Genomic DNA, 26,333 nt, shown 5'->3' on the forward strand with positions numbered 1-26,333 from the left:
TGTTTCATGTTCCTAAGTGCGGTGGATTCACTTCATTTCTGCATATGAGCTGTAACTGTTCTCCAGCAGACCGTGCTCTGATCTGTGCACATAAAAGACAGGACTCCAGACTTGGACTGGAGTCCTGTCTCTGGATCACGCTCTGAGGCTCTCACGCTATCAGTATCATCTCTTAATCACATTCAGTGTTTGGAGAGCTGTCATACATTGAAACCAGAGCAGCTGAGGCAAAGCAAGGGTGCCGAGTGAACACACAGCAGACACATACCGAGGCCCAGTGAGCAAACAGATGGAAAACTTGTGTGTGTGTATAAGTCTTTGCACTGAATCTTTACAGTGAACAACTTACAGTATATAGAGCTGGAAAGTGATGGTGTACAACCTTTGCAGTAATAAAAGGTCACAACTTCACTTGAACAGCTACATACTTTGGTGCACACATTTTCTCCTCTCTGGCAAAGCTTTAGGGGTGTCGGAAAAAATCGATTCACGTCCGAATCCCGATTCTTATTTATTACGATTCTGAATTGATCCAAAATGTCCAAGAATCGATTTTTTAAAAGCATTTTTTAAACATAATCTTGCTTACTCGCTGCGTGTACTGTTTGTCAGGCAACGGCTTCCGTACTACAGCGTCCCCGCGAGGGGGGGGGGGGGGTCCGGCGTGCTTCAAACACTCGTGCGCTGCAGAGTTCAGTGGCTGTAGCTTAGCATGGCAGACGAAGAGCTAATTCAGCCAGCACCGTCTTTGCTGAAGGCAAATGTGTGGGCGCATTTTGGATTTTATTATTTGCTGTGTAAGAAGGAACTTGACATGACTTATGTAGTGTGCAAAATCTGCAAAATGAAAGTCAAGTACTTCGGAAACACTTAAAATCCGCAAGCCCACATGCTACGCCATCACCTGGAGCTAAAAGAAGTGGAGCAGCGTTATCTGCCGACTACTGACCAGCGCTTTGCTAAACTGCCAGCCAACTCTGAACGAACAAAGCAGATAAATAAATTTACATCTAGAATCACTTGATTAACCTTGTAAAGCTGCATTTTCTTAAACATAAACATTTTTAAGTAATATAACTATTTCTCAGAGCTCTTTGAATCGAAAATCGATTCTGAATCGAATCGTCACCCCAAGAATCAGAATCGAATTGAATCGTGAGTTGTTGTACGATTCACATCCCTACAAAGCTTAGTACTTTATAATGACATACATACATATGAATACAAAACACTGCAAGTCATAGCCGGTGCAGTTCTGACATGAATATTTTTGAATTGCACCAATTAAAATGTATTCATTGTGACTCACATGTAAAAAAAATTAAAATTACCTGTCAAAAATTATCCTTTTCAAGTATTTGTCAAAAAGCCACACAGAATCCTCTCTGATTTTCAGCCGTCCTTAAAAAGGGTGAATTTCACAATGAGATGTAAAAATCTACTTTACTTTTGTTCCTGCATCATTGCTACCAATCTTAAATTGGTATTTTTATCAATGCATCATGAGTTCTTGTCTCTTAACAGAAACAGTTGTAATAGTTTTTTAACTGATTTTCCCCATAAACTGGATGGGATGTGAGATTCAGTATCAATTTTGTTGCAACTTTTGCACCAGTTTATCTTTACACCCCTAAATGGTAAATGGACTGTATTTATATAAGGGCCCTTAGTGATTTTCCGGTCAGGCTGGGATTTGAACTGAGGATCCTCTGGTCTCAAGCCCAACGCTTTAACCACTAGACCATCACCTCCCCTCCCACACAGTAGGCATAATGTGTGGCAGGGGACAGTCAGTGCCAAATCATGAAATTATAAATGACAAGAAATTACTGACTTCTAACTCGAAACCTGTACTGAACAATGTTCCTGAATCTGTATCAAAAGGAAAGCATCAAAACATAGGCAATTACAAGATGAGGTGTACCAAAAAAAAAAGAAGAAGAAGAAAAATGGCAACCTAAAACCAAAACTGAACAATAGCTGTTACATGTTGTGGAGGACAGTGTCAAAACCTTTTGTTAGCGGAAAAATTATTTTTATTATTAAAAGTATCTGTGTATCGTTATTGCAAGATACACAAATTTAAATTTCTCAGTAAACCTAGGTCCATACAACTACTTTCCTTTAACATGATGCGTACATGATACCGCTTATGTGCACCCCAACGACATTCCCAAAAGCCATCACGTCAGCATTACTGTGAAATGTTCAAATAATTCAGCAAATGAACAAAGCCAAATATGTATTCAAGTGGCTTGCTCTTGCTTTTTCAAAAGCAGAATTAAGCTTATGCAATCAAACATTCTAGTTTTGTACGTACCCGACAGTCTCTCTGCAGCGTCTTCATCAGGTTGTTGTATGTCTCTGGGTCAAAGTACAGGCCTTCTTCATGCATGTCCTGGAAGTCCAGATCTTTGTAGGTTGGACTCGCCTTCTCTCTCTCTTTCCTGGACGCTCGTCTCTTGTAAGTGGACCCCTTCAGGTCGTATTTATAGTGCATTTTGACGGAGCGAGGCAGCACATTGTTCATCACCACCAGCCGAATGTTGATTCCTCCAGACTGGATGCAGTACAGGCCGTAAAACTTGGGCAGCAGTGTGCGTGGATTCTGGTTCAGGTTCTGCAGGGGGAAAAATAGCAGGAGTCACACTCAGGACCACAATGGAAATAAGTGTTTGCACTTTATTGTGTTTATCCTTTTATTGTCATGCTATTGTATCTGATTTATACAATGTCATATAATAATGAATTAAAGAAATGAAAGTTAAGTTACAGATATTGTGAAATCAGACAGGTTGTTGCACATGGATTATAAATTTCTCTAATTTGTTTCTGCTGGTAGATTATTCCTTTTCAGGTACATGCAGTGGTGGTGTGGTGAGTAGGTAAATGAATGAGCGAATGAGGACAAATTATTTCAACTCTAGTGAACTCTAATGCACCAGAGTGATCAAAAGAGCAACTTTGTTTTGCTTATCTAATATCCCACTGTCATGCCTGGTATCTGAAAACACTGCCACCTACTGTATAGTTAGTACATGCTGGATGATGGAAATTAGGAGTAGGTGTGACTGTTCATGAGAGAGACCTTAAATCAGTGACACAAACCATCAGCTTCTGACTGCGTCACAATGTTTACATTCTAAAATTCACATGTTTTAATTTAGGGTATTCTATACAAAAGTGAACAGAATAATGAAGTTTATGACCTTGTACAAATGAAGAACATTTCTGAAGGCATACCGAACATTAATTAATTACCGGACAAAAATTAAGTCCGTACACACAATAGTAACTGACAATGTAAATAATGAGTTAAGGTATAAGCAAGATTTAAAAAAAAAACATAAAAGCAGCAAATGTAACAGAAGCTAGACGCAATCCCAGAATGAGCTGAATCAAATCCCTGCTGAATAAATCAAATGCTCATTAGCAGAATACAGAACAGCAGTAACCTACATAAGAGTTCAGATAACTTGCTACACAGCAAAAATTGAGTTAAAATGTTAGTCAAATACTGTATTTTCAAAGTTGACTTTAAGAGTTATTTTAACAATATCAGTGTGGAACCAAACACAATGTTGACTTTATTTCTCTGAGCTCATCTACCAACTTTGACCATTATCAACTCTCTACATTTAACTGTTGTGTGTGGGCCGCCAGAAGAGGAGGTACTGCTGGCCCACCACCAGTGGGCGCCCTGCCTGAAGTGCGGGCTTCAGGCACGAGAGGGCGCTGCCGCCACGGACACAGCCGGGGGTGACAGCTGTCACTCATTATCTCTTGACAGCTGTCACCCATCTACTCAACATCATCTCACTCCATAAAGACCAGACGTCATCTCCACCTCGTTGCCGAGATATCGTACTTCATTGGAGGTAATATCCTCAGCCGTTTGTGTGGTACAATATAATTTGTATATTGTGAGTGTTTGCAGGAAGGAGGTGGAAGCTGAGAGAGCGCTGGACGGCACTCTTTTCCCCTGAGGAATCACTGCGGTACTCAGCAAGATATTGAGTGAGAGGTGGAGGTGGCATTCCCACCGTTGTTGTTACGGGGTGTACACACACCCACACTTGACTGTCTTTGTTCTCGCCAGCAGTACCAGATCCGACAGTCGGGGACGGTGATCACCTGGGAATTCGGGACTTGGCGGCTCCAGTATTCACCAGGTTCGGTGGCGGCGGAAATCGTGTGGTTCCGGCTCTTCTCAGGACAGACGTCTTCTATCCTCGAGCCTGCCCACACGTTACCTTTGTGGATTGACTGTAATCATATTCTGAGATTGTCTGCATGTTCGTTGTGCTCCTTCACAACATTAAATTGTTAATTTTTGGCTCATCTATTGACCGTTCATTTGCGCCCCCTGTTGTGGGTCCGTGTCACTACACTTTCACAACATTAACTCTATGAAGATGTTATTTTGACTCTGTTCATGAGCTCACTGGGAAATGGGAAAAATTAATGATGTGCAGTGAATTTTCAAAGGTGAGGCTACGAGAGTGCTGTTGGCTTGTAACAAGGTTGTGGTTCAAACCCAGGACCTAAGGACATAATTTAATGCAAACAAAGACCTCAGTCTTTGTTTGAGGTTTTACTAACAGCAGTACCTAATTCCACTTTTAAGTTTGAACAGTGTTAAAGTACGCTGTTGAAAAAAAAGTCAAAGTAGCATTGCCACTGGCAGAATGGTAACCCTAAAGAACTGATGTGTTCACACTATCAAACATGTAGCCATCAATGAGAATTGTCAGGATTTGGGTTTTGTCTGGGTTTGTTTTCATGGTTTGGTTAGGTTATGTTGCTTTTCTGTGAGTGATTGATGCCTCCTGTGTATTTATGACCACCTGGTTGTTTCGTCGACCACGCCTTAGCCTGATGCTCCTTGTACTGCTGCTTATTTTGGACTACCTACCTGTGTACCGGACCCTGTTTGCTTCAATAATAAACAGGTTTACCTACAGAGCCTAGTGTCTGAGTCCTGCATTTGCATCCTGCCTAACCCGTCTACCAGACCTGTCAGAATTAAACCAAAGAAGAGTGTTAATTTGATCACTATTTGAGTTCAATTAACATATTTTGCAGAGTACATCACAAAGTACAGCTAAAACTGAGATTTGTAACAAGGAAACAATTGACAATTAGTATGACTCAAAAATTCACTTAGACAGAGTTATGTATGAAGACTTACATCCAAGAGATTCTCAATGCAAAAACAGGAAAATGACAAGAAATTTAGTACATGTGGGTTTTTAAGTAGTCACTGATTGACAGATTAATAGCATGTGGTTAACGCTGCATGACTGGAACAAGGAAAAGAGAGACACAAAGTGACAGAATGTCTAAAACTAAACATATGTGACAGACTGACATATAGTAAGCTCTTTACAATTTATTTAGTAGACAATATTCTCTTCCCACATGTACAAAACACGTTCATAATTCTAAATTAGCCCTTTTGTACTTGCGATGAGTCATAATGCTAATTAGCAATGCCTCAGATTTGGTAAAACATAATTTACTTTGTAGGTATCTTAAACTATTCTTCTTATTAGTCAAGTGTATTTACAGTTTAAGTCAACATTCTAGCTGATCAAAATGCTTGTAAAAAGTGTGCTTAATGAAATCAAGTTGCAAGCAATTTTGAAGGGTCCTAACTGCTACTAGCCTGCTGTTGACGTCATTGTCACTAAAGAAACAACAAAGGTGCAAAGATCAATTACCTGTGCAACAAAACTCATTTTCGCCTCTAATTCATTGTTTACCAGTGATTTCAATCCCTGACTTTTTTTTTGCACAGTATTTTTGTTCAGTAACATCCATACTAACATCATCGCCATAGATCCAAATTGAATACGTTACAAGCATGGTATCAAAGTCAGCCTACAATCAACAGATTTGACAAGCCAAAATTCTACTCCAGATATTCAGACAGATATTGAACCAACGATCTTCTGCTTGCAATGGATTTGGACACCACTATGGTTCCGTTATTGTTAGATCTTAGTGCTGCGTTCAATATGGCAGGTCATCGTATATTACTTGATAAGCTAGAGCAGGGGTAGGCAACCTGTTCCAGAAAGAGCCATGAGGGTGCAGGTTTTCTTTGCAGCCACTGACTCCACCAGGTGATTTCACTGATTAACTGATTCCATCTGCTCAAAGTGATATTAATCAGTAAAATCACCTGGTGGAGTCAGTGGCTGCAAAGAAAACCTGCACCCTCATGGCTCTTTCTGGAACAGGTTGCCTACCCCTGGGCTAGAGAGTCACTTTGGGATTTCTGGGAATGTCCTTGAATGCTTGACAGTCCACCTAACAGAGGTCCATCTTAGGGCCCCTGCTTTTCCCCCCTTTCTATAGCACCCCTTGGGTACATACCGCAAGGCTATGGGATTACTTTTCACTGCTTCACTGATGATACTCAGTTGTACATGCCGATAATTGCTGGTAATCTCATAAGACTTTAGAGGACTGCATTGCTACAGTGAAAAGCTCAATGTTGAACAATTTCTTACTTTTAAATTTGGAGAACACCTTTGAAGGTCCTTGGTCCAGTGAGAGATAGACACCAGTTTGACCGGCTAATGCTTAGCTTAGGGCCCCTTCACACATAATATGAATAAGTACAACTCAGGACGACTCACCACGGAACAGATCATGTGAGTGAACCAGGAAAACATTGCGCCGACGGGCAGGCGTGCATGATGCTGCTGTGACGGTTCGTGCATGCGGGAACACAGTGTGAGTAGCTGCACCACATCGCACTGCTGATGTGGAGAACAATAAAATAAAAACCAGCTGTATAATTAGTGAATATCACTTGGTTGATATATATATATATATAACAAAATGGCAGTCACAGGATTCAAACCTGTAAGCTCTGATTACCAGACGACAACTTTACCACTGCGCTACCATCGCTGGCCTATAATCGGTGTGGAAAAATGCCTGACATCAACAACATGGACAAGGTGCGCTGTGTGCAGCTGCTGCAGCCCAGCGCGAAGGCAAAACATGTTTTGTATATTTCCACGTGAGGACAGCAGGCAGAGACACACTCCTCACAGAGGAATGTTGTAAGTTCATGTCCTTCCAAACACAGAACATGTTTTCAAACTGGGACGTCCAGGAGCAGAGATCTTTACAGCTGTGGCTGTGGGAGGACACGTGCTCCCCCCCGTCCATTCAGTGCCCAGACCAGTGTGTCACTCTGTGTTATGTGGTCATTCATTTTCGTTATTTGTTATGTAATTGCATATGTAGGTATTGTCGTAATTATTTATAAAAACTGTCCTGGTGTTTTTTTTCTGTTTGTAATGTGTGCACTGAGCTGTCATCCAGCTGTCAGTGTGCTGTGATCAGCTGACAGGCCCCTCCCCATGCTGTGTGCGATCAGACATCGCTGTCCGGCCCCCATGTGATCAGTTCTGTACATACATATAAGTATGTTATGTAGGTGTGCCCCCCGGCACGTCAGATGTGTTGGAGGGAGTGGGTGGGGGGCGACACACACGCACACATATGAGACTCATGCACTACATGTATGTGGCTTTTTGCAACTTCACAGTCGTGGGGGACTGTCAGCTCGACAGTGATTGTCTGCTGACTGATGTCGTGCTAATAGTGAGAATGGCATTTTCTAAGTGCCAAACGAGCAGTGTTATATGTTCGTATGTGTCAGCTGGAATTTGGCTGACACCTGCCGCGAGAGGGTTGAAGGGCTCTCACAGCGCACAGGTGTACGAGGTCTTGGAAGCAGCTACGATCTTACATGTTTTGCATACAATTCCTGCTTCATGCACACTTCATGCGCAATTCAACCACATTCGTACTATGTGTGAAGGGGCCCTTAGACTTGTGCATCATACATCAGACTGACAAAATTTGGAACCTTGGGGTCATTTTTGATCTCACATTGTCCTTTGACCTACACATTAGAAAAATCACTATGCTTTGGCTCTATATAAATAAACTGAATTAAATTGAATTTTTATTTGGTAGAACTAAATTATTGACATCCAAAATAAACATGTTTGAGTCCAATTACAAAAAGCTGTGGCAATATTCCAGATATCTGAGAGAACATTTTGACCAGACAAAATGTATTTAAAGAAATCACAGTCACTTTGTAATTACATGTCTTAAATTATCATTCAGAATATACAGTAATTATGTCTATTCTACAACTGCATTATGGATAGTCAAGTGAAACTTTTTATGTGTAAAATCTAGGGGTGTAAAGATATACTCGCTCCACTACACAATACATATCATGACACACCTGTTGGGATTCAGTAAGTATCACAATACATAATTACATCACAGCTCACACTAATTATGTAGAAAGCAATCTGTGGTGAATGTTTAACATTAAATCAATATTAATCTGATATATAAATTGTAATCCCTAACGTTATCTGCTTCCTATTTGTATATTTATTAAAACATTTATGATTCTTAGATGCAGTAAGATGACTTTACATGAAATCACAATACTCACTAAAAAGCGTGATGCTGTGCAGCTGAGGTTAATAATAAAGGTTCTTCCATCTTAATCAATACATTTATACATCTAATCAATAATCTGTTTGAATGTAATACAGGTGATGATGTAGTGAGTGATTCAGACACCCATTGTCACATGTCTTTAGAACTGCAGGTGCTCTATACAGTGAGTACAAGAGGCACCCACTCATGAACCTGGCTGTCTAGATTTGTTAATCAAGGTCCATAACTCTGCTAAAATGGGCTCAACTTGAACAATATGATAATATGTGTATTACCAACCTATAACAAGGACTTGTACCAAGTTTCACAAAATTCCTCCTAAAAGTGTGAGAGGAGTTCATTTCAAAACGCTTATACCCATTTTAGGAAGGACGGACAGACTGACGGACTGACAGAAAAACACATGGACGGAAAACGCCGTGACATAATCCCCCCTCGGGCCTCTGACCAGTGGGGGATATAGAGTGACTTTAAATGTCTCACCATGTAGTATCCAGGTAGCAATCTCTGTAGAAACTTAGCTTCTTTGTGCTGGACGGTTTTAATGATGAACTCGTCATCACTGGTTAGGTAGAAGAGAGAGCCGCTGGCTCCTGGATTAGTCAGCTCAATCAGCGGCTCGTTAACCAGCGAGTACTGAGGGAGGAAACAACCAGTTTATACAAGAACCAAACCTCAGACTATCCACCGTAACTACACATTGGAAGTTGGTACAGACATATGACAAATGTGTACACACAGTTACACACATTACATGTAAATTGTTTATTTTTACTTTTTCACTCCCATTCACGTCGGCAATAATTATTTGTGGAGAAATTAAAGGAAGATTCCAGGAATATTGTTCATATGACAAACTGACTACACTAGATTTATGACCCACGGCATTACTATTATTATCAAACAATGCAAGCTGATATGCGCAATGATTTAATGAAGGATGTGTTCTTTAAAAGCCTGATAGGGGCCGCAAATACTCGCCAAATGTACTGTATATTAAAACTGTCCAGCTAATAGCGTAACAATGCCTATGAGTATCGTCTGCACAAAACAGATGGAAAACTAAACAAACTCAGAACTTATTCAAATAAAAACATCCACAAATGTAAGCATCCATACAGGTTGTTCAAAAGCAACTTAAAATCTCTAAAGTGAAGCTGATATGGGAAACAACAACAACAAAATACAAAATAGCAAGCTATAGTACCAAAATATAGTTAGGACCCAACTCAAAACAATTATTCCCACTCCGACATACAGGTCATGTGATTATAGGCAAGAAGTTTCTATTCTGATACTAGTTTCGGTTTTAGTAACATGTCAAATAAACCAGTGCTATTCATTTGTTAGTTTTGTTAGAAAAATAAACAAACAACAACAACAAAAAAAATGGAACACATCCCATTAATTTAAACCTCATTTGTCTATTATCTGCCATCATGGTTTTGGATATTCTCCAGAGTTCTGCTTTTACTTACATTCATCTTATTGGAATGCTACAACCTAAAGTACAGAACATAATTAGATTAACAAAATTAGACTACATTTGCCAGACATATTGACTGTTTAGTCATTTTGAACATCTGTAGACTAACCTTTTGCACACATTTTCAATGTTTGAGCCAGTTCATGCTAACTCCAGAAAGTGGGAGAAGGACACGATAAAGCTGTAGTGACTTTCATTTAACAAAATTTAACAGGTTGCTCAACTATTTTACTGCTCTTCAATGAGCCTGAAGATAAACCTAGTTTTGCGATGAACAGGACTGAACTTTCACAATGTGAATTACTGCTTTTTATGTCCCCAAGGACATAGTAAAATCATTGGCATTTATTCATTTATTTTTTTGTCTGACTTTTAGCAGGATTACGTCAAAACTACTGCACAGATTTTGACGACATTTTCACCACAGATAGATATTAGGCCATAGAAGAGCCCAATAAATTTTGGAGGTGATCCGGATTCTGGATCAAGTTTCACTTTATACACTTTGAAGGATTATGTCAAAACTACTTCACGGATTCTCACCAAATTTGCTCCACAGATAGATATTACGGCATGAAAGACGCCACTGAATTATGGAGGAGATACAGATCTGGATCTGGATTCTGGCTCAGGATTTCACCTTATATAGGCTTTGAAAGATTATGTCAAAACTAGTCACAGATTCTCACCAAATTTTCACCACAGATAGATATTACGCCATGGAAGACTCCATTAAATTTTGGAGGTGATCCAGATCCGGATTGGTGGATGTCAGGAATCTCTGATTGCTCTTGTTTTATTAATGGGATGCTGTCAACTAACATTTTTACCTCTTTTGGCTGCATAGTGATTCACTTTCAATGATTTTTAATGTCCACAAAAGCAAACCTGATGCAGGAGATATTGGGTGTCTGAAGTTAAGGTCATTTACACTGCCTATCTGTTCCTTGGTTGTATAATGACAGCTGGATGTTAATCAGAGCATCATAATTGCAACAACCTCAGATGAGAATAAAGACAACATCTGCAGAGACACTTTCACTGATGACACACTGCAGTGATGTTGGATTGCTGAAAGCAGCCACAGTTTATTGCATTTACAAACACTACAGAAAACCCTGTGTGCATGTGTCTGTATTCCTCAGACCGCTGTGGCCTCAGGCTGAATGAATTCATCAGAATCACCTCAAGGACATCAATCACATGGACACCCTGTGCCTGCTACCATCCACTCTCTGCTGCACTGAAGTTATATTTATCCTCTGGACCCTTTTGCCTTTCACTTATGCAGAATAAATTTTGGCATTCAAAAGCTAGACTGCAGCTGGTGAGATTTCGAAGGCCACAGAGGCAAAGAAAAGAAGCATGATGTCATAACAAAGCACCAAACCATAAAACACTTGTGAAGATGATATGTAAGAGAAAAAACATGTGCTTTGTGACATTCAGTGGTTTCAGACATACAGGCTCCTGTCTTGACATTATAAGTTGAAAATTGTTGGAAATTGCTGAATGAAAATCCTTTTGGAGCATTTGTGTATGTGCATTTATATTTATATTTGCAAATTGATTTTTTTTTTTTTTTACTTTCACTTTTGATTCTCTGTGTGCTTCTTACCCTGTGTGCTGCTATACAATGTTGCTCGAACCTCAATTTCCCTGAGAGTCTTCCCAAGGGATTAATAAAGTTCTATCTAATCTAATCTAATCTGAAGTTCTGATCACAAAGGATATGGATTACTGCAGTAAGTCACTGCAGGCATTAAATAACATCAATGATCAGTCACTTATCATCCCAAGGCACACAGTGCTGGGGTACTGAATGGATACAAGGCAAAAGTGTGGCAATGATACAGAACTGTGCAGACAGAGTGTGTACCTGCACACATGCACAGAATCATCTGGTAAAAGTCACATACTGATGCTGACATGATAGTAACTTTGATAAACACCTATGGGAATGCTACATCCTTTAACACCTGCTACACTACTGTCAACACTGTGCATTATGTGTGTCTGTGTTTGTACACTCGTGGACACATGAAGATAGAGTTCATACATGCAGATGTTTTTAAGGTACGTTAGAGCTGTTTGTCTGTCTTAAACAGCCGTGTGCTCTGTGTGGGCTTTGAAGGCTGTTGGAATGATTCTTCCTTGTTTGTTATAAGGGCCCCTTCACACATAGTGCGAAGTTTGGTCAACAACTGGTCGATTACGGCGAAACAGCACGAAACAGTGTGAAATTAGGGCACCACAAAATATCGCGCCGATGGGCAGGCACAAACCCAGTGCGAGAGTTCGTGCAAGCGCCAGTGTCTTTGGAGCAGGAACAGTGCGAAGTGCAGCACATGGTGTTGCTTATGTGGAATAAAAAAAAAACAAAAAAAAAACAGCCAGTACCTGTGGGACAGCATCGCGTCGCTTATGTGGAATAATTAAAAAAGAAGAAGAAAACACACCACCCACTGGATGTGAACCCGTGCCTAACAAAAGCTCTGATTGCCAGTCAGCAACTTTACCACTGAGCTACAGAGCTGTTCTTTGAAAGCTGTGGGGAATCTGCCTCATATCAGGAAGGACATGGAAGTATTACAAAAATAAAATAAAATCACACACCATATAAAAACATCTCAATTATCAAGCGAACAATACAAATATGATCCATCTGTTCCTTTGTAAGTGATCTATGGTCACAGACATACAGTCATGAAATGACATGAATGAGAAGCAGTTCGCTCGTCTCATTCATGTCCACATCTGCTGGCGCGTCTCCAACCGGCCACCCATGTGTGTCTTGTGGATGACGCACCGCAGGACACCGTGTCATGTGGATCAGAGCTCACATGGGTGGCGTGACAGTGAGATTGCCTGCTGCATGTTCTGATCTGATGGTCCGTTTCAACCTGGGAGCAGCCTGTCCATGTGCATGCCATGCGCACGCTCGCTCGCTGCAGCACGTCGCCACAGTGATATATGTTTTTATTTATGTTCACTTGATAACAGCAAACAGACATGTGTGTCACAGTGGACAGTTGTTTGTCCATGTCCGTCCAAATACAGTACGTGATGTCCAGCTGGAATGTCCAGATCCACAGACTTCCACACCCGCTTCAGTGGGAGGACACACCTCCTGTCAGTTTTCAGCGCACACACCAAAGCCACATTTGTGTGGGACTTAGATAAATTTCTCTGTGAGTACGAAGGTGATTGTCTGCAGTCTGTTATTGTGCCAAGAGTGCGACTGGCCACACATTTTCTAAGTGCCATGCGACTGGTGTTAGATGTTCGTGCGTGTCACCTGGAATTTGCTTGTGTGCGCAAATAGTTGTAGCAACAGGTGTACGAGGCGTTGGAGGCAGGGACGGCATTACACGGTTTGCACACAATTCCTGCGTCATGCCCACTAAGTGTGCACTTTGTCCAAACTTCGCACTATGTGTGAAGGGGCCCTAAGGTTGGAGTGTCCGATTATGCCAAAGTATGGGCTGTTATGCATCTCAATGCTGCATTATCAACAGATAGGTTTTTATTTTGATTTTTAACATCTGAAACCCCTGTGAAAATGGAAATCCACACTGTCCCAGCAGCAAGAAGGAAGAAAAGTACCATTAAAATATGGTACAAACCAAAGTTATTAAAGTTGTGTTTTTCCATTAGTTGCCATTAACTGTGTTCAATTTAGTTTCATGCTCCTATTGTGTGCTTTGCACATCAATTTGTGAAAGTACTATGTAAAGTACTATGACATGACATGACATAGTACTAAAGTACTATGACATGAAGCATTTGTATGACTACACCTCATTTTTAAATGAACATATATATGTAGTATTAGAGAGGGCCCTATGTGTTTCAATCATCCTCAATGTGAGAAAACACTCAGCAGCCTGAAAAATATGAAAAAGGCACCAAGAACAATGACCAACATAAATGTCACCCTGTCTTTTTGTCTGAGATTGTATCTTTGGTTCAGCTGTGACATTGTAGTTTAATTGTATTCACTATGAAGCTAAAATAAGTACGCTACACTCAAATAATGAGTTTAATTTTGACTTCCTCTGCTCATTCCATTTCCCCCTGAACAGATCAGCATCAGTCACCAATTAATAATCAGGACATCCTAATTCTATCATGAAAGTGAAAGCAGTGAGGTGATTTAGTCTTCAGTCAGTGGACACTAACTGAGGGGAAATGTAACTGTCAAGTTTCTCTTTACAGGTATAGCGGCAGTTTTTCCACTTTTGTCATATTTAAATGTCTTTATGCCTGTAATGTTTATAGCAGGTGCACATACAAAGTAAATGAATTAGACAAGATTTATACGTAGCACAAATCAATCAAGTTAGTGAGCAGAAACAGGAGTGGAAACCATGATAATGAGTAACTTTACACTAGTGGAAGGATTACTGATAACCAACTGATATTTAAAATATAAAAAAAATTGTAATTCCTTTCAATTCTTCTCAATTAAAGTCATAATTGATTTGACTCAGCAGCACTATAATTTTATGTCAGTATTCAAGTAAAGAATCTCACCAATATGCTCAAAAGTCACAGTTTTAAGTTTTAAGCATGTGGATATGTGACACACTGGGAAAACTCAGTTTCCCAACATGCTATTCAATATGCTACTGTTAGCTTCATGCAGCCAAAGAAATGCAGTTAGTCTTCAACTATGACTGAAATTACCCAGAGAAGGAAATCCCATTGGGAAGAATGATGGATGAAATATTGGCATATTTCAAAGGTTTTGCTGGATATCTGCTAGACACAGGTAAGATAATACAGAGGTCTACTGCATCAGATGTCAGTACTACCCCTGGATTGTAATGTTTTTGTTTGGTTTGCCAAAAATGAATGTGGAGACTTAACAATATATGATAGTTTTATTAAAAGGATTTTTCCAAGTTGAAAATTCTGAGTTCCCAGCTTCCACTGAATGCATCATGAACACATCACAGACAGAACTAATTATATTTGCTGTGGAATCCTCCAATAATCAATCCTTTGCTAGGAATAAAACTAGCTGTTATTTTGTAATACAACACAGAAATAAAGGTACTTTATAATAACTTGATTTTAGCACAAAGCCAAAATTTTGCACAGTTTGTGAAAAATAAAATGGGACTACCCCTTTAAAATGCATCACCTTAAAAATGTGTTTTCAGTGCATAATTAATTTAATTGGACCCCATCACTCACTCTCTGCAGCCACACACTAATTAATGACCCTCTGCAACCTACTGAGAAGGCAGCAGGACTGAAACCCCCCCAAAAAACCTGCACATGGCAAAATACGTTAAGGAATGAGCTCAGTTAGACAGTTTCAGTCTCACCAGGTAGTCGTCAGGTTTGATACCAAACAGATCCCTGAAGTAGCGGAAGGCCAGCGGGGCGTAGGTCTTGAAGCGGAAGTCAGGATAGTGATGAGCAGGTGTCAAGTTGCTCCCCTCACTGAGATGTGTGAAGACCCAGAAACCAGGACACATAACAACATATTAGATGAGTTATTCAAATCAATCAGATGCTTTTTGTAGGCCTACCATAGATTACAAAAGTCTTTTCAAGCATGTTCTGGCTAATACATGCTGCAAGAGCTAGGTAGAGACAAAAACTGGAACTACACCAAAAATGACTAATTTCACAATGTAACTGCATGAAATCATGACAAACCAAGCAATAAATATTTGAAAAGGTCACCTAAAAACATAAGGTAAACTGCACCCTTGTCATGATCCGGCCCTTTAGGGCCATCTGTCATTAGTATGGACTCATTTCCTCCTCCATGCTTTGAAATTCAGTGTTGTTTTTTTCATGTCATGTCAGGTTACCATGCACAGGTTATTATTAGTTTTGTTTCATTTATCTTCTGTGTATTATTTTCTGCTCACATATAGTTTTTGCTTTATTATATATTGTTTGCTTTTACTATTGGTCCCTTATGTTGCTTTAGTCTTAGTTTAATTCTGTTTATCACATTAATTGTATTATGCCTTAGCCACAGGTTTTGGTTATTATTTATCTTCAAGTGTTTCTTCTGATTATGTTCCGTTTGTCACTTATTGCTCATCAGTTAGTAATATATATATATATATATATATATATATATATATATATACATATATATATAACATAAAACAGTGATCGGGGGAGAAGGGCCTTAATCTGGCAGGTGACCAAGAACCCAATGGTCACTCTGTCAGAGCTCCAGCATTCCTCTGTGGAGAGAGGAGAACCTTCCAGAAGTACCACCATCTCTGCAGCAATCCACCAATCAGGCCTGTATAGTAGAGTGGCCAGACGGAAGTCACTCCTTAGTGAAAGGCACATGGCAGCTCACCTGGAGTTTGCCGAAAGGCACCTGAAGGACTCTCAGACCATAAGAAACAAAATTGTCTGGTCTGATGAGACAAAGATTGAACTCTTTGGCATGAATGCCAGGCGTCATGTTTGATGGAAACCAGGCACCATCCCTATAGTGAAGCATGGTGGTGGCAGCATCATGCTGTGGGGATGTTTTTCAGCAGCAGGAACTGGGAGACTAGTCAAGATTGAGGGAAAGATGAATGCAGCAATGCACAGAGACATCCTGGATAAAAACCTGTTCCAGAGTGCTCTTGACTTCAGACTGGGACAATGGTTCATTTGTCAGCAGGACAACGACCTTAAGCACACAGCCAAGATATCAAAGGAGTGACTTCAGGACAACTCTGTGAATGTCCTTGAGTGGCCCAGTCAGAGCCCAGACCTGAATCTGACTGAACATCTCTGGAGAGATCTGAAAATGGCTGTGCACCGACGCTCCCTATCCAACCTGATGGAGACTGAGAGGTGCTGCAAAGAGGAATGGGGAAAAACTGCCCAAAGATAGGTGTGCCAGGCTTGTGGCAACATATTCAAGAAGACTTGAGGCTGTAATTGCTGCCAAAGGTGCATCAACAAAGTATTGAGCAAAGGGTGTGGATACTTATGTACATGTGATTTCTTAGTTTTTTGTTTTTAATACATTTTCCAAAAAATTTTTTTTTTACTTTTTCATGTTGTCATTATGGGGTGCTATGAGTAGAATTTTGAGGGAAAAAATGAATTTACTCAATTTTTTACAAGGCTGTAACATAAAATGTGGAAAACGTGAAGTGTTGTGAATACTTTCTGGACGCACGGTATCAAACAAGCGGTTACTGAGGGTGACTAAGATTAGGAGGATCATTTGCATTGTGAGACAGTCTCAGCTTTGACATTTAAGCCATGTGGTACGCTTCTCTGTACATGATCCAGCGTGCAGGTCCCTGAGTGTTGAGAATCCCTGTGGTGGAGAAGACCAAGGGGAAACCCATGTTTCACCTAGCTGCGAAAGACAGATGGTTATTTTTAAGATTTCTGCATGGATCAATAATGGGCTAATGTCTGCCTAGGCGGTTGTCATCCAGGACCCAAGGCAGTTCCATGGTGTCGTGGATGCAGTGAAGTGCAGCACCAGTGTATGCTCCCAGACTTGACGTGACTTGACAACAAAACAAAGTTGCTTTTTGGATTCATCTGGTGCATCAGACTTACACAGATTTTAGTCAGGTTCTCCTGGTTATATAAGGGGCAGCACGGTGGCTTAGTGGTTAGCACTGTTGCCTCACAGCAACAAGGTCATATGATCAATTCCCACCTGTGGCCTTTCTGTGTGGAGTTTGCATGTTCTCCCCGTCTTTGCGTGGGTGCACTCCAGGTGCTCCGGCTTCCTCCCACATCCAAAAAACATGCAGAGGCAGTACCATGTGCTAAAGAACACTCGGAAAAACCTGAAGGTCTCTGAAAGTTGTATTTGATGGTAAGCAGTTCCACTTCTGCCATTTTCTAATTTATCATGGAAATATAAACAAAGAATTGTGTCAAACTGCACTGTACTGAATTGTTCCATAACAAAAATTAATGTCCACAAACCACATTGTACCTCATGCATCTAGATATGTTTCAGATCAATTTGTAAAACAGAGACGCATACCCCTACGTGTTGGTAACTGGGCAATTCTACAGCAGCAGAATTACAACGACAGCATAATCTGGCCATGTTTTAGCTAACTATTAAAAATTTGCTCTGGCTGTAATTCCGTTAACATAGAATTACCCAATTGCAGGGTCTTGGTGGCCACTAAAACACTGTTGCCTGTTAATTATTCCAACATGACAATAACTCGCATCATTTTAAACTTTCTACACATTATGCAAGTGTGATGCCAACACACACAACAATCCAACACAAGCACCACCATCGGAAAATGGAATCTTACACATAAACTTTGTAACCAAACATCTTTGCTGTTGACTTTCAAAAAGTGTATCAGTGGGTCATTTGAAATGTGCACCACCTACAGAGGAACACGACTTTGTGAAGTCTTCCCTGAGAACCCAGGTATGGCAGTATTGTAGCACCAAACCGGCCTGTATTGAATTCTTCGCCTGGAGACAGAAGGCGGCTCTGATTTCCAAGTCTAAACAATCTGACTCAAAGGGGCGAACGACAAGAGCAGAAACACAAAACAAAACACAGTAACCTACATTTTGTACCATGAGACCAGGATTCTCAGAGTTTCATAAGCAGCTCACCTCTTGACCCACTGGGACCACTCGAGAAGTAAGAATGCCTGATTAGCTTTGATCAAATCATATCGCATGGAATCAGTGTCTCCAAGTCAACAGGGGTTTTTTTTGTTTGTTTTTTTTTGCTCTGTTTTGTTTTCCAGCAGGTTCCTATTCTTGGCCTCATTTTGTGTTCCGGGTGGAAGTGTGGCAAGAGTGGTGTTGTTGTTGTAGTAAAGCGTGTTATATTCAGTAATGTGACACAGCAGGCAACCACCTGGCCCTGATGTGTGTGTAACACTAAACCTGTGATTACTTCACAATGAAATCTGACTGCACCGTTTATTGTGTGAGGCCCACAACAATTAAGATGTGTGTCAGCAGTGACCGACACACATCCGTGACATTAAATTATGTGTTTCACGGTAACAGTCAGCCACACAAATTGCAACGTTGCAGTCCAATCAGTCCGTGTGTGTGCAGACTTGTGCTTACTGTCATAGATACACGTACATGGTGTTACGACAGTTGTAAGAATTTTTAAAAATACAAACTGAATATCAGTTTTAAAGTAATAGACATGGCTACGTTAATACGTGGACCCGTGAATCAATCTAAATGTACTAAAATCCGGTTGATAGCTCAATTTTAACGTTAGAAATCCGCTGAGTTAAGCTGTTACGCTACTTCGGCATCTTCAAACTTTGGTAAAAGTCTCTGGTCTGTGCGAGGTTTTTGCAAGACTTGTCAAAAGAACATTAACTTTGTTAGGTAACAACAAAATCCACATGCACCCTAGTGGTAGGCTGTATAACAGACATATGTATCCTTTTGAACTTTACATTCAATTCACAATTTGTCAATACTTTCATGCTGGTTCAGAAGAGGAATGTGATGCTATGCTCTTTATACGAGGTGTGTTAGAAAAGTATCCGACCTTATTATTTTTTTCAAAAACCATATGGATTTGAATCACGTGTTCAAATGTGTCTCATCGTTTTTTCATTGTTTAGGAATGGCTCAGAGACTGCTGCTTTGTTTGATAAAACTTTTTTCAAAAACTGTAAGGCACAACTGAGTGGACACCATTCGATAAATTCAGCTGGTTTTTCGGTGAAAATTTTAATGGCTGATGAGAGATTTTGGGCTGTTAGTGTCGCTTTAAGGACAGCCCACGGCGCCTGATGGCGATCTGCGCTCCGAGGCGTCGTCGTCTCGCTGTTTCAAGCTGAAAACTTCCACATTTCAGGCTCTGTTCACCCAGGTCGTCGTCAGAGAACAGAGAAGTTTTAGAAGAGGTCGGCATGAGGATACTCAGATACTCACTTGTTGAAAGCCATCAAAAGCCGCCTGAATTTTACAAATGGTTTTCAACAGGGAGGTGTTTTTCCTGTCGCGGCGCAGGCGGATTTGCGGTGGCGTCACGGAACCGACTCGGCAAATTTGCCCGCACGTTCTTTCATTACAAAATCTCCTTTAACAGTGGAATGTCCGCATAAACTCCTCATGCCGACTTCTTTTGAAACTTCTCTGTTCTCTGACGACAACCTGGGTGAACAGAGCCTTAAATTAGGATGTTTTCAGCTCGAAACAGCCAGATGAACGTCACCTCCGACCGCGCCGCGCCGATCCGCTTTGTGAGCTGTCCTTAAAGCGAAAGAAACTCCACAATCTCTCATCAGCCGTTAAACTTTTCACCGAAAACCAGCTGAATTTCTCGAATAGTGTCCACTCGGATATCCCTCACAGGTCCTGAAAAATTTTTGATAAAGCAACGCGCGCCGTCTCCAGCAGCGTCTCAGACAAAGGATTTCAGCCGAGAGGGCTGGACCAGTGCTCACTCAAAGCCTGCCCACAGGCGAATGACGTCACCGACACGGGTGAAAAAACTCACGCATGCACACGAGGGTTCAAGCATGTCTGGTGTAATCGCCTGTGATTCAAATCCATATAGTTTTTTTTTTTTTTTTTTTATAAAACTGCCGCTTAGTTTTCTAATAGACCTCGTATTATGTTAACAACAGCTGACTTCTTCTGGGCTTTTTCCATGGTGTACGTTTTGCTACTCTATGTGGCGAATGAAAGACAAGCAGCGGCAGCACCCGTTGCGACCCAAGCAAGACATTTAGTGGTGGGTGGGCATACATGAAAACAGGTGGGTGAATAAAAGTGATCTATTATGCCTATGTGTTGAGTGCATGATGTCTGTGCAACTTAAAATATTACCACATGTATTTTGTAATCACCACCAGTTTTCTAATTGCACAGGCCAAGGCTTTGCACAATATGAATTATAAACCTGTCCTTTGGTCCTTTAACGTTTCCCACTCCAGGCTCAAAATCAATTAAAACTGATTAATAAGAGCGATCAGGGGCCTGGGTCAGTCAGGTAAATGGGTAACTATGGAACTAGCTCGACATAATAACAAATAGACAAAATTGGCCTACCGTTGGCGTGTCATCTCTGTTTAGCAGATGTTGATAGGTAATCCAACATTGGCAGTTTTCTCAAACAAATTACTGAGCCAACTCGGGCAAAACATACATTGAAAGAATGCAACGGAGGACAAACTGACAAGCAAGAGATTGTATTCATTGTCAGGCGTTGTATCATAGAGAATACCAGCGCAGTGCCGGACCCACTCACACCATTTCTGTGCGTCTGATGTGCGAGTGTGTGGGCCTGCACTACAGATTGGCCATGTTTTGTGTTGGTTCAATCTTTCCACATCATTTGCCTCAATCAGATTTTTCCACTATAAAAATTACTGTTCCTGAATCACATTATAGTCCATGTGTCTAGATACGTATCATATCCTTTTCTCATTGAGAAATGCACACCCCTAGTCATTCCATCGCCGGTCATCTAAAACAAGACTGAGGAACAATAAGGAGACGAAGAAGATGACCGCTGAGAGGGAGGAAGGCAAAAGCATGTCAGAACTCGCCTTCACTCGGCTCTCAGCAGGCTCCGTCATCTCTCTGGAAGAGGGGAGAATGTGTTTGTGAGCTCTCTCAGAACATGACAGAACACAGACACAGAGAAATGGTAATGTGACACATCGGACATAACATATTCCTCCTTTTGTGATGTTTTATTCCAACTTGTAGGTCGGCTCCCCTACTGAAACATTGAACATTTCTTTTAATTTCATTATTATGAGACAAGGGTTTGACACTGACTTATGATGGACTGTAATATAACATATTTTACTCCAACTATTGATGTTTTCATATTTCTAAGTCCCAAGAACATCAAACCCAATGCCACCATTATATTTGCCAGAGCTAAATGCCAGTGTTGCATGAAGTAAACAGAGTTTGCATTTCCTGGTGCACAATCTCAAAGTCAAGTACAGAGAACATTTCATTTTCAGACTTTTCAGGGTTTTTTTTTAATCTAATCATCCATTAGTTTGACAAGAGAAAATCAATTTTTTTGTTGTTGTTATTGTATGCCAATATCACTGGTCTAAAATTTTAAGACGTTGTTTGCTTTCAGAAATATAATGTGCTATTTATGATGGATTTTGGCATGCTGAATTCAAATATGACAATAAAAATGACTGGCTGGCTTCTGGTTCTGTTTCTGTTATTTAAGTTTTACATTTTAAGTCTACATAATTATATTGTGTTGACAGCAGAGTTTTCATGATAAATTGTACACATAGGTCTTCTTATGTTTCTCTGACTGTTCATATAATAATATTTTTGTAGCACTTTAAACATCATCAAAAGGTAACCCTTAGTAGCATAGTAGTAACATATGTTGGGAAAGTGTCGGTACACGGACCCACAACAGGGGGCGCAAAGGAACGGACAATGGAATAGGTCAAATAACAACACTTTACTGTTGTGAATGTGCACAACAAATACAACAGATTACAACAATAGATCAGAATCAATCCACAAAGGTGTCGTGTGGGCAGGCTCGAAGATAGGAGACACCTGTCCAAAGCAGAACCGGAACCACACGATTTCCTCCGCCACCAGACCCCGGGAATACTGGAGCCGCCAAGTCCCGAACTCCCAGGTGGCCACTGCCTCCGCGTGTCGGACCTGGTACTGCTGGCGAGGAACAAAAACACAATTAAAGGTGGGCGCGTTTGCACCCAGTAATCCGCACGGCAGGAAAGCTACCTCCACCTCTCGTTGAAAAAAAGGTCTGTTATCACTCACAAAAGTCACAAAAGGTTACTGTCAAGCAGTCAGCTGAGAATATTACCTTCCAGGTAGAACGATATCTCGGCAAAGAGGTGGAGACGTCATCCTGCTGATGTACCCCTGCTGATTGGTAACAGCTGTTGCAGGTGATGCGTGACAGCTGTCACCCTAGCTGCTCCTGTGAGGCGGCTGCGCCCTCTGGTGCCTGGAGCCCGCACTCCAGGCAGGGCGCCCTCTGGTGGTGGGCCAGCAGTACCTCCTCTTCTGGCGGCCCACACAACAACATATTTTAAAACTAGAGCCAATCAACCATTTCGAATATCATTTTCATTCTCAGTGGCCCAAAATTAGTAAAGTTTGACAACATTTATTTCAGAAGCATTTCAACTAGACCAGTGTATCAGGTCATAGATGCATCACATTCCCCCATAACAGTAGGTGGCAACAACAAATCTTCAAGTAGTTTTTTTTCACAACTATTCAAGAAATGAAAGTCAGTTTGTGAGATCGAATTTGCCATCATGGTGCTGAGTGTTGCTTGTTCGTTTATTATTCATGACATCACAATCACTTATCTACATAACTGTCACAAGCTCACCACAAGAACCAGAATAAAACATTCTCAAATGCTTCTTGGTTGGCTAACAGGAAAGGCTGTGAACAAAAAGTATTTAATGACACATTGTTTAATATATGATTTTACAGACATTCTGTTTTTTCTTCTCTTTTTATACAACCCCATTTCCAATGAAGTTGGGACATTGTGTAAAATGTAAATAAAAACAGAATACAATGATTTGCAAATCCTCTTCAACCTTTATTCAATTGAATACACCACAAAGACAAGATATTTAATGTTCAATCTGCTAAACTTTATTGTTTTTGTGCAAATATTTGCTCATTTTGAAATGGATGCCTGCAACACATTTCAAAAAAGCTGGGACAGTGGTATGTTTACCACTGTGTTACATCATTTTTCCTTCTAACAACACTCAGTGTTTGGAAACTGAGGACACTAATTGTGAGTGTCATGATTGGGTATAAAAGGACCATCCCCAAAAGGCTCAGCCGTTCACAAGCAAAGATGGGGTGAGGATCACCACTTTGTGAACAACTGCATGAAAAAATAGTCCAACAGTTTAAGAACAATGTTTCTCAGTGTTCAATTGCAAGGAATTTAGTGATTCCATCATCTACAGTCCATAACATAATCAGAAGATTCAGAGAATCTGGAGAACTTTCTACACATAAGCAGCAAGGCCGAAAACCAACACTGAATGCCCGTGACCTTCAATCCCTAAGGCGGTACTGCATTAAAAACCAACATCATTGTGTAAAGGATCTTACCGCGTGTGCTCAAGAACACTTCAGAAAACCATTGTCAGTTAACACAGTTCGTCAACACAAGTTAAAACTCTACCATGCAAAGTGAAAGCCATACATCAACAACATCCAGAAACGCCGCCGCCGCCTTCTCTGGGCCCGAGCTCATTGCACAAAAACAATAAAGTTTATCAGTTTGAACATTAAATATCTTGTCTTTGTGGTGTGTTCAATTGAATATAGGTTGAAGAGGATTTGCCAATCATTGTATTCTGTTTATATTTACATTTTACACAACGTCCCAACTTCCCTGGAATTGGGGTTGTAGAACTATGCACTTGAAAGGTTATTTCGGAATGTTTTTCAATTATTTTCTCCAGTAAACGTATCAAAATAGTATCAGTAAAAAAGTTTGAAAAATTCTGCTTTTATTTAGGGTGCCTCCTATGGGTCATTGCTGCGACTAGCGTTTATCTATACAGCCTATGCACAGACTGGCTCTATGCTGTAGGTTTGAAACCAGCTTGAAATTAATGGTTTGCTTTTTTTTTTGTGTGTGTGTGTTTTTTTCCTGGATTTGTACTTGAATGCTATCTGGGACAGGACAAATGGTTAAACACAAACAGAAACAAAACAGAAAGTCTTGGGTTCAAGTGTATGTGCCCCATTCTCCATGTATATCTGGACTTGCATCAGGAAGGGAAAGTGGTATAAAGATGCCTTGACACTTGCACGAATTTGATCCCCGCATTGGCATGCAATTTGACGTGCCAGTGAATAAACTCGTAAAGTGTGCGTGCGCTGTAAGCGGCTTCATGCCAGTGCGCAAAGAAAACTGTGAAATGTTCAAAACTTCTGGAACACATCAATTTTGTGAAGCAGTCATGAACACTGCGCAACCTATTTGAAAACAGTGTGTCACTGCATGTCCAGCATCTCATTGCTGTAGCGCAGCGCATCTGAACGATTATGATGAGATGTTACATCTATAATAAACATAATTTTACAGATACATTATCTAACTCATAAGAAGGAATGAAAACAACTATTTTACCAATCAATTACAATATATATTGTAAATTATTACATTGAGATGATTTCAAATGCGCTCTCCACTGCACGAGAGAAGCTGCAGTTGTAGATAATTTCTCTGTTCAGGGAGCGATGAGAGATGTTTCATCAGCCAGGTTCTGACAGCAAATGTGTCACTGGCTACAAAATGACTATTGCATGTTATTTTTATATAGTGTGGCATCAAGTGGGACAAAGTGGGCTGCATTGGCACGACGAATTGCACGACAGTGCAGGGATCAAATTTGTGCAAGTGTCAATGTGGCTTAAAATTTGTGCCATCAACATAGGCAACTACATTACAAAAATTCTGTTCCTGTCCAAATATGTTTGGACCTGACTGTAAATGCTTTTAGAAATAAATATTATTAAGTTATATGATATAATTCAATTCTGCACCAACGCTTGTATAAGCATTTGACACTTTCAGAGAATTTCCTGGGCCATTTTTCAATTAAATGTTTCTTTAAGCAGATGATGTAACTTTAAAGGCAGTTCAATTGACGTTCTACACGTTCTACCCAGTCGCCGAAAGAGACTAAGCGCATTTCACAGCTCTCTGCAGCATAATCTACTCGAATAAATTTATCTTTCAGACAAGAAAAGTGACTTTGCTGATAAATTTCCTGGAACTGAATCTGCAGTAGCATGACAGAGGTTGCTTTTAACTGAATAACCAGAAAAACAAACATAAGTTGGCACGCAAACAATGTTTTTCGAGTTGTTCCATTCATGCTTGTCAGAAAATGTCATACGGCCCCAAAGGCTGCTGCGTTCCACCTACACATAATCTGTCTTTATGAAGTGGCGCTTTCCGTCTCCTGTAACCTTGGTCTTATGCAAGAGCCTGCCTGTTATTCTGATGAGAAAGTGCAAAGTGTCTCGACACCAATCACCCACATGGTTTAAATCAGTAAAAGTGGGTTTATATAATAGATTTAAGCACAGAGGCACATGTGTCAAAAGATCCAACACTAACCTGGGTAGAAAGACACTTTCCACTACATAGAAATCTTGCATAAGCACATCTCTGTCGGGTTTGGAGGTCAGATTCCCGACTGTATAACCAATACCGAGCTGAATGGCTCCTTTCAAAGCTGATGATGTGGTCTGGATGGAAACATGGAAGAGAAAACAGATGAAAACAAAAACACAAAAAGCTCTGTCATCACTTTAATTAAGCTTGTTTGCCTGAATTTTAAGATCT

At 40.5% G+C, this 26,333-nt stretch overlaps 1 protein-coding gene across 1 annotated transcript in view; it reads right to left on the minus strand.

Annotated features, from left to right (window-relative positions):
• pip5k1bb (phosphatidylinositol-4-phosphate 5-kinase, type I, beta b) overlaps positions 1-26,333 on the minus strand; it is a 114,903-nt gene that overhangs the window by 48,352 nt on the left and 40,218 nt on the right. Inside the window, 4 exon segments of the mRNA XM_034170123.1 lie at positions 2,321-2,620; positions 8,995-9,147; positions 15,334-15,451; positions 26,106-26,236. Coding sequence (XP_034026014.1) covers positions 2,321-2,620; positions 8,995-9,147; positions 15,334-15,451; positions 26,106-26,236 — 702 coding nt within the window.

This window comes from Thalassophryne amazonica, chromosome 5 (assembly GCF_902500255.1).
Source record: "Thalassophryne amazonica chromosome 5, fThaAma1.1, whole genome shotgun sequence".
In the NCBI taxonomy this organism is placed as follows: Eukaryota; Metazoa; Chordata; class Actinopteri; order Batrachoidiformes; family Batrachoididae; genus Thalassophryne; species Thalassophryne amazonica.